The 10,391-nt window shown below is 43.3% G+C and overlaps 1 protein-coding gene across 1 annotated transcript in view; it reads right to left on the minus strand.

The window, feature by feature from the left end:
• MRPL42 (mitochondrial ribosomal protein L42) overlaps nt 1–7,516 on the minus strand; it is a 240,256-nt gene extending 232,740 nt beyond the window's left edge. Inside the window, exon 1 of the mRNA XM_086919285.1 lies at nt 7,303–7,516. Within this exon, the coding sequence (XP_086775411.1) occupies nt 7,303–7,332 (30 nt within the window). The 5' untranslated portion in view covers nt 7,333–7,516. The remainder of the gene's footprint in view (nt 1–7,302) is intronic.
• Between the last annotated feature and the right edge of the window lie 2,875 nt (nt 7,517–10,391).

Here is a 10,391-nt window from a genome sequence, read left to right on the forward strand (position 1 = left end):
CTGTGAACTCAGGGATATTCTAGTCACCTTAGACGTGACATCCCTGTACACACAGATTCCCCAGGATGAAGCAGTCGCGGTATTGTCCTACTTTTTAGATCTGAGATCCCGCCCAATGCGAGTACCGACCAAATTTCTGTTAGATCTTGCTTCGTTTGCATTGAAGAAAAATTATTTCTGCTTCAATAGAGAATTCTATTACCAAGTCAAAGGGGTAGCCATGGGCTGCCCCTTCGCGCCGGAATTGGCAGTTCTCTTTATGGCGATGTATGAGAACACCTATATACATAATAACAACCCATTCCACCAATACATCGGAGCATGGCTGCGATTTATTGACAATGTGTTCATGATATGGACAGGAGACAGTGACACCTTGTCCCTGTTCCATCAATGGCTAAACTCCAGGACTGCTGATATAAAATTCAGCTTAACCCAGTCCACGAGTAGAATTTCATTTCTTGATGTTGAGGTCTTTCCCAAAGAAGGTAAACTGGCAACCACGTTGTTCATAAAACCTACTGACCGAAATAAATCCCTGATGTTTGATAGTAACCACCCCAGAAGCCTTAAAGAAAATCTCCCTTACGGACAGTTTCTGCGGGTCCGCCGAAACTGTAGGTACAACGAAGATTTTCATTACCATTCCGATAAATTGATATCAAAGCTTTGCGATAGGGGTTACCCTAAGAAGTTAGTAAGGAACTGTATGAAGAGAGCCCAGTGGACCCCACGAGAAACACTACTAGAACGGAAAGACAAGTCTGATGTAAAGCGACAGGTATGTGTCACCACTTTTTGTCCCAATGCAAACCAGCTCAAACGGGTCATAAGACAAAATTGGCATCTGGTTAAGAACTTAGATGAGAACCTCCAAGACTTTCCCTTGTTCGCTTTCAAGAAAGAAAATAATATTGCCAACCACATTGTCCGTGCGGCAATGCCAGCGCCAAAACCGCCAACATTACGTCAAATGATGGGAATGCCCCCGATAACAGGACACCACAAATGTGGAACTTGCCTTTGTTGTGAGTCCACATTTGAAGGTTCCCTTTTCCAACATAATGGAATCTCCTAGAAACACAACGCATTTAGCAATTGCAAGACTAAGTTTGTAGTCTATGGCATAATATGCCCTTGTCAACTCCTGTATATAGGAAAAACCAACCAAGAGGTGCGTCAACGCATCTCTCAACATAAATGGAGACTAAAAAAGAAAGTTGAAAATGCACCATTGGTACAGCATTGGACACAAATGCAACACAAGATCAAAGACCTTAGATGGACGGTGATATCGCGAATCGAAAAGGACCCGCGTGGAGGCGATCTGAACTTACAACTGTCCAAAAGAGAAGCCTTCCCGATTGTAAAATTTGATACAGCAACGTCTGGTCTCAATGAATTGAGTGAAATTTTTAAATTGCGAGTACACTTGCCTTACCAACTCCGAGGGGCACACACTATTCTGGTAAACCTGCCCACAAAGCCGTCCAGTGACCCTTTGTGGTGCACATACCACCATAGTCTATATGCCTTTTCCCTCAATTCCACGTGCTGATCTGTCGCTGGTTCTGTGATTTATATTCTGTGTGTTTTTTGTTAACACACACCTCTGCTTGACTCGCTTATTGGAATTACGAGTGCTTTCCACTTATAAACAAGTTTAAACTGTACACGCTGCCAGGCCATTATATATTTCATCAAGTTTGGTGCTTAATTATCTCTACACCTTGGGCCCGTTTAGAACGACTTCCGTTCTGTAGCAACCTTGTCTCCTTTAGCATAGCGTACTGAATTGCATTCTGGTTATGCTATTTATATCCGGTATGGTCTTTTTTTTCCAACCCATATCCCCGTTTGTTGCAGGATAACCAACTTCCCTGTTTAGCACATTGCGTAGAATCGCTTTCAAACTCCGTCTTTAATTTATCATGTGTTGTGCGCCAACACATAACATCGCATGGATCATCCCGACCCGCTAGCAGCCCCCGTGTGCCTCTAATTAATCCAGTCCGGTTTTCTGCCCTGATCTCTGAGGCGGGACCAGCCCCCACACACTATAAAACCTCGAAAGGATTTTGCCCCGGCCTGCTACACGCATGCGCCGAGGAGTAGTGCCGACGAGAACGCGAGCGGTCCTACGGTCGTTTCACATCGTGAAGTAAGTGGTTCTCCTGGTCTCTTACCCTTCTCTTTACTAAATTTTCTCTTTCCATATTAGTATAATGTTAACACGCACTCGTCCGTTTTTTAGTTACGCTTCAAAGCAACTACTACTTGATAGATGGCTCCAATAATGTAAAGCCCTCGTCTACATATAAGGCGGCGAGTCTCATTCCTTAAACATTCTCCAAGTTTCAGTGCACGTTTTTTCTCCCTATTCTGCTAAACTTTTTTCGTATGAAACTTCCATTATAGGTAATTAAATAATGGATCTTTCTTCACCTGCCGCATCTTCTAAGTTCCAATAAAAGCGGTAAGCTTAATAACTTTGCAGCTACTTCTGCTATCAGTTTTGATGATTTCCCCCCGCACTGAATGGCTTTTTGTTATTCTTCTAGATCTTAAATCCTTTTCCGCTTGTTTGGCATGCACTACCCTTCTACTCTATGGACCTAGACCGGCTTAGGTAAGAGACTTATTTACCGCGATGCTACCTTAATAAATACGTCATGCTGTGCGGCCCAATAACTCCAGATTTTTAATTATGCAGATGGCTGCTGTAAATGAATAAACCCATCCCGCCATCCGTATTGATGCCGACGACCGTTTATGCTTGGTAAGCAGGATTTGAAACGCTGTCATTTGAATGAATTACTAGTTGAGCTTAGTCTAAAAAAAGATTCTTCTCTCCTAAAACAGGTAGATTGACTCAACTTCAGACCTTTTTATCCATTGATGTCCCTCCTGGCTCCCATTTCAAAGATAATAACCTGCATGGTGTACCTATGAGGCAAGTAGTTGTATAGGTTACTCCAACCTCCAAAGGAACTTCATCCCTTCATAATCGAACCTGTTTGACTCTGATGTACGTTTCTCCAATTCCAGATACAGACAACTGATATCGCTGATTCCTCCCGATTCCCCCAAAAAAACGGCATCCCCACTCAGTGGTAAGATGTAAGAGATGTGTGTCGGCACTTTAGTCAGGTTTCCTGATGGTTGGTCTTGTTAACTTGTTTGATTAAAAACTGTAAAACTGCGTCCTGAACCTGTCTTTTCCCTTCCCTCTTATTTTTTTCTTCTTTGTGTAGATGAGGCCCTGAAGAGAATCCCAAGAAAACCAGTGGGATTCGAAACGCGTAGGCTCCTGCCACACTGTGTCTGCGAGAGCGACAGGATCATTCAATTAATTTCTCCCAGCCGCTCGTACATTACCAAGCCCCATCAGTTTAAAAAGTTTCTCTTGTAGATCTAATTCAAGATACAGGATTGTACATTATAAAACTAATTTTTTCCTATTTTTGCAAAACTGTGGTCGCAGACTGTGGCTTTTTGTTTCTTTTGTAGTATAGACTGTACATATTTTAAGACTGTAGCATATGTTTTTGTAGTCCCTCTTCCCAAGTGGTTTGAATGAGTTTTGAATGTCTGTGATATGTCTGTAACATTGTATGACTGATGATTAGTAGCCAGTTCCCCAATCCCCATGTGTCCTTTTTTGAACATGTTTTTCTGGATGATGTAAAAAATGAAAAAATTATCAGTTTTCCTTTTTCTAAAAATGACAAAATAAAAAACTATTAAGTAGTAACTCCCGTTCTTGAATAATTTTTCAAGCTCTGTTTGGTCATTTGCTTAATTAAATTATTTATATCAGCACTGGCACCCCACTTTTGTTTCTTGCTAGTCTGGCTCAGCCTTGCTGATTAGAGCCACCCCGTAGTTGTTTTCTCATTGGTGAAACTCAGGCGTCTCCTGTGGACAGCAACCTCGACAACCCCAGAGGACCTGCCTGCCTTGAACCTTCCACAAGACTGGGACTCCCATGAGCAGTGGTTCTGCTCCAACAGCAATACCCCTGGTGCCAGCCACGAACCGTGAATCCAGCCAACACTGCACCCGCCAAGCCTGGCCTGTGCCTGAGTGACCCAAAAGCACGAGGACGTCCCCCCCGGCGACTGGGACCCGAAGTCCAGGGCCCAAAGACCTTCCTCGACGAACCAGACACCTGCAGCCTCAGAACCAGGGACCCCTCCAACCGCGACCAGCCGAGGGTAAGATTTCCCGACACCAAAAGACACCCCTGCACCCTGCGCCCTGCGCCCTGGGGCTCCCTGCACCTTCCTTTGGGGTGCCTACCTCTTCTCCAAGATCCCAACTTACCTCTCGAAGTGGTGGTTGAACCTGAAGAAATTCCGTCCTGAGCCTGCAGCCTTTGTTCACTTTTTAACTTTCCAATTGGATAACATTGAGCGCCCGACGGCTCAAAAGCACTCTGCACCCACCCGCCCGAGTGCCACTAGAAGTGCAACAACTACCCTACTCCCCCACTTGCCCTGAGTAAGAGACCAGGAGCTCAGCTCCCACAGCCACGTGGCCTGCTTGCAGCCACCAACCGAAGGCCCCCTACCCGCCATTGGATTGCATTGGGCCTACTCTCTCCGCACCCGGCTGCCCCTGTGCCGCTGAGGGTGTAACTACTGTACCTTTTCGACCCCTGAGTCTATTCCCACTACCTTGACTGCCCCAGTGGGGTACTTACCTAAAAGCAGATAACTCACTTTCCTTCTATAGGCTAACATTGACTGGTTTTCACTGAAATTTCTTCGAAGTGTGGAGTTTTGAAACTTTAAAATATTAATCTAAAATCAGCCTAGTAACGAATTCCGAAATACTCACCTGTGCTCAGGAGAGAAGCCAGTACTGTACCTTTTAGCCCAGTACTGAACCGCAAAAGTAATCTTAACTGTACTTACCAGATACCTGCATTTTCTTCCATAGGAAAACATTGACTGTTTTTCTATGAAATTTCTTCTAAGTGTTGATTTTTGCAAACTACAAATATTCTTTAAAAATCGTACCAAATACTGAAACGTAAATACTGACCTGTCTTAGGTAGAGGTCCCAGTGCTGAACCTAGGAGTCCAGTACTGGATTACAAAAGTAACGAGAACCTACTTCACCTGTGACTTGAATTTCCTTCCATAGGATAACATTGCTAGTTTTTCACTGAAAAGTTTATGTCAACTTTGAAAATACATTTATATTCTTTAAAAATTACAACTGTAGCCAAAACGCTTTTACTTAACTGTTTACAACTTAGGTCCCGAGACTGAATCCAGGATCCAGTCCTGTGGTTAGAAAAGTAATCCTTCTCCCGACGAGTGTGGCAATCAGTCGTGGAGGGGATTCGACAGCATTACGCCTCCTTGCATCATCTTATACCTCTTTTACTGTTCCGATCCCCCAAAACAAGCCTTTCTTAACCTTTCCCTCTGACTCTTCCCACTACACCTCCCTTTTACTCATTCCAAGCTCCAAAACAAAAAAGAATTCTAAATCCTTTCCTCTTTCATCCCTCCCCTATCCTTTTCAATCCAAATAACAGACTAACATATCCACCACTCAAATGAATTTCATTTTTCACTATACTAATTCACCACTAATCCTTTATTGGTTCTGGAGTAGCATGCTACTAGCCGAAAAAGTGCTTCAACACCCCATCAGGGGTAGCAAGGGCTATATAAATGCAAACCTCTATCCCTTTTCTATCCTTACACTCTCCATCTTAATCCAAAAAAACTGACTAATATATCCACTACTCAAATTACTTTCATGTTTCACTATACTAATTCACCACTAATCCTTTATGGGTTCCGGAGTAGCTTGCTACACACCTAAAAAGTGCTTTGCCGCCTCGTCAGGGGTAGTAGATGCTATATAAAAGCAATTACAATACAATAAAAATTAGAGTGGAGTCAAAATGGCCAGATTGATTTTATTCACCCAAACACATTAGCAGCACTTTACTGAGTTTGTAAGTGAAGCGCTGCTTTTGTTTTCTCGTCTTTCTTTGAACAACATTGTTTTCCATGGGTGGAGAAGTGCACCATTCCTGGAGGTACTGACTCGCGAGGGGGCAGCATGTTCGTAAGTATATTATACTTCTAAAATCACATGCTGCCTCCAGCAATTTTCTGCAACAATAAAAATGTACTCATAACTCTGGTGATTAATGTTCTTTCCAGAGAGGGATGGAGTTTTGTCAAGTGGAAGATAAGATCCATGGACAGCCACCTTAGCTTCAGAAAACTACCCAAGAATTGACTCTTCCTCGCATAACCACCATAAGCAAACAGAAATATACAGCATATCCCTCTGTACAAAAGCATTTATTTGTACTATAGGTATATACCTATAAATGCATATTGCTTTGTATAAACTTGTAGAATAATTGTTTGTCATTCATGTTTGAACTGCTCTTGTGGAAAAAAGGAGACGTGCTGATGACAGAAACTCCAAAGCTCCGAGACAAATGGCTTGTGATTCCACTTTTAAGCGTATTTGGGACATTCTGTGATTGGGAACGAATCCCAATTTGTGAATGTATTTTAATGTCAATAACTCATTAAACCTTAAATACATGTGTATCCATTGGTTGAATTAAATAACATAATAAGTTGCAACTAGGCAGTGAAATGCCAAACAAACACTAAAAATTAGAATGATTTGCTCTTTCTGGCCACACCTATGTATCCGCCCACTGACCCAAGCCTCAGGTTATTCCCGCCCCCTGATCTCCGCCCACAGTTCCCCTACTTTTTTTCCCCCACTTCGACCACATTGAATCAATGTATACCTTTTGTTGTGGAGTTACTGCAGACACTCATAGTCCTTGAAATTTCACTCATAATTACACTGAAATTATGAAAATGTAACACATAGCAATCTGAACCCTGGCAGCAATGAAAACTATCTTAAACAGAAGAGTCGCGCACACCAGCCTCATTCTTTCTCGCATTTAGACTACTTTACAATCACCGTCCAAGTGTACAACTCTGTTTGCGCAACGTAACACCCCACTGCCAGTGTTACCATAACAAATGAAAGACACCTTCCGGGCTTCAGAGCCCCGACCAATGACCACTTCCTCCCCTCATTTCGAAGTCCTGCTGCACCGCCATATTGCATTGGGATGGGATCTATGTAGATTCCAACCTCAAACCCATCTCCTCCTTCGGTCAACTAACCTCCCGTACGCAGAGGAAGCAGCCCAGATCTCTTTTCTTGCAATGCTACGACTGAGCTAACCACTACACCCCCTACAATTCCACTCCGTGCCCAGGAGCCGCGCCTCACCTTGGTGACCCTGCGGGCCAGCCCTGCCATCTTGCCTCAATACAGAACTCCGACTCCTCTGCCTCTTCTGTGATCTCGCGCAGAAGTGGAAGCCCGGCTCTACAACTTCCGCTCAACGTCGTCACTAAATTCCCCGTGTAATGCCGGGAAATAGAGTTTTCCGAGCAGTTTGCTGTACCTCATAAACTTAGGTGAACTTTGGCCGCTTATCAGCAAGAAATCACGACACTACGAGAAACAATTTAAAGTTTATGCTGGGCAGAAGAATGGTTAACCAAAACAAGAAATGAGGGGGTCCCGATTCAAACAGGTGTTCCGTCGTTTTCAGCTCGCCATATGTATGTGCTCCCCTTGCCGTATGCGTATCACCGCACACATGCGATACGCATGCACTACGCGCACTTTGACTTATTACATGTATTTTTTAGCTCCCCGGTGTTCTACTGCTTTAGTGCCCATGCGTGTAATTATAAGCATGTGCACGATGTGATTTTCCATTGAACTTTAAGCTCCCCGCCCCGCGGCAGCGTTACTAGTGATGATGGAGCGTTAGATAACCATACATGCCCGGGGCCGGCTTTAGCACTGGTGGCGCCCAGTGCGACAATGTTTTTTTGGCGTCCCCCAATGACCACCTCTACCACGAATTCCCTCCCCACCAGTCTCCATAACTACTATCACTCAGATACATTTAATTAATTTTATAGCATCACTCATAAAAGGGAAGGGTGTCAGCACTTTACATAACACTCGTATTACACAGAGACTATCAATCATAGGTGTGTAAATCAGTTTATAGGAAATGTTACATAACACAGAGGACAACAAGGGGTGGATTCACATAATATCCATACAGGTAGCATACATGCCAACATTTCAAAAGAGCAAAGTGGGAGATTTTTTTTTTAAAAATCGGGAGAATTGGGACTTGAATCGGGTTACTGTTAAGTATGGTCTTTGGAAGTGTGCAGTTGCAGGACCGGACATTTGAAACACAAATGCACGTTTTTTCTTACCTTTCAGAAGCATGGAGCGCAATGGCAGGCAGAGAGAGAGTGATGCAAGTGTTGTGCACTGGCCTGGCAGGTTGCTGGCAGTGCATACACCATCCCACCCATCCCCTGTGTCTGGCAGCCCGGGCTGAAACTGCTTCCCGGGCACACACACAGCCACCCCTTTCTAGAGCCCCAGCATCGCCACTCTGACTATTGCTGGAAGAATTAGCACGTTACACAATATCTAGTCCTGTCAGCTGAAACCCCTGAGGAACCCGGTTTTTGCTTGCAGGAATCGGGAGACTAGCCTTGAAATCTGTAGTCTCCCGCCTGAATCAGGAGGGTTAGCATGTCTGGCTGGGGCACTCGACCAGACTGACGCCCATACCTGGATCACCTCGGATTCAGGAAGCCTCAAGGGGTGGTAAGGGGGGGGGGGGGGGGGGGGGGGATGGGGGAGGGCGGGAGGGAAGAAAACACAAGCAAATAAAACACGGATTATTAAGATTACTCGAGGTGTCAAAATAAGCAAAATGAAAGGAAAAAATGACACATTCACGCTTTAAAAAACTGCAACCAGAAATGAAGAATATACGACAAATACTAGTGCAGGGCTATACCATAAATTAAAAAAAAAATGGCCAAACTAAACAAACTATTAATATCTGAGGGCCCAATGATGCGAAAAAAAGACAAAGGGTGGCTATTGGACTTAATGCATTAGGTCCTAACATCATATGCATGCAGGAGACACATGTGGAAGGGTCACAGCAACAACTACTGAAAAATATGGGATATAGACTGATTATCTAGAACGCAGGCAACAAAGACAAGGGGGGGTAGCGATCACAATTGGCGGGGGGCTACAGTTTAATAGGTCTACAGCTGATAAATTAGGGCGTTGGGCAATAACAGAATGCCTATTTGGTCAAGGGAAAAAAGTTACAATTTGCTATATATATGGAACATTAACAGATTACCCTGAATTATGGTTATTCATTTTAAATGAACTAGCTCACTGGTCACCACCCTTCATCATATGTGGTGATTTTAATCTGAATCTTCCCCCAGACTGCCAATCAAGCCCAGATTTTCTATATAAAGGAAGGAAGCCAAGAGTTTTTAGTACACTACAAGAAATATATACCACACATGGATTAAGGGACTGCTGGCAAGCAAAACACCCTACAGATCCAGGTCACACATTTCTTTCACACCAACATAAGAAACTAGCTAGGCTAGACTACATATTAATCTCCAACACAATCTTATCAGAATGTACAATAGAGAAACTTCTCCGAGTATTATCTGACCACAATCTATTGATACTTAGTATAGATATAGAAGGGCCTGGCCATAGTCAGAAACTATGGACTTTTGAGAGAGCTTTACTTCTGAATGAAGAGTATTGTCGATGTCTAAATAGGTGGATCCCAGAGTTCCTAGAGTACAATATGGGGACTGCTCCAATCGAAATAGTCTGGGACACCTTAAAGGCAGGAATAAGGGGAGAGACTTTAAGATTCTCCCTCGACCTTAACCGGGTTGCCAAAGAAGAAATGAAAATGCTACAGGACAGACTAGTTAAAACAGAGGAAGATCTTATGAAGGCAGTAAAAGCGGGCCATAAAATTGAAGAAACACTGGTCGCAGTAGATATCGCAAAAAATAAAGTGGCTGATATCTTTACTAAAAAGGCCATAGAAAAAGCAATGGCGAACAAAGAACGCATATACGAACTTAGTGAAAAAGTAGGACACCATCTTGCGGTACGAACAAGGCAAGAAACTATGGCAAACACAATTAAAGAAATTAATGTTCCCAATAAAGGCCTTACACAAAATCAACCAGAGATAAGAAATGCATTTCAAGATTACTATCAGGATTTGTATACAGAAACTGATAAAAACCAAAGCAAAATTGAACAATATCTAGAACAGTCTAATTCCCCACAACTATCCATGGAAGATAGAGAAAGCTTGGCAAAAAATCCAGAATGGGTTGAAATTTTACTATCAATTAATAGCTTACCCCCCGGGAAAGCTACCGGGTTACACGGGATCCCTGTCGATTTCTACGTTATATTCCACAAAT

Source organism: Lissotriton vulgaris, chromosome 1_1 (genome assembly GCF_964263255.1).
Source record: "Lissotriton vulgaris chromosome 1_1, aLisVul1.2, whole genome shotgun sequence".
NCBI classification, from domain to species: Eukaryota; Metazoa; Chordata; class Amphibia; order Caudata; family Salamandridae; genus Lissotriton; species Lissotriton vulgaris.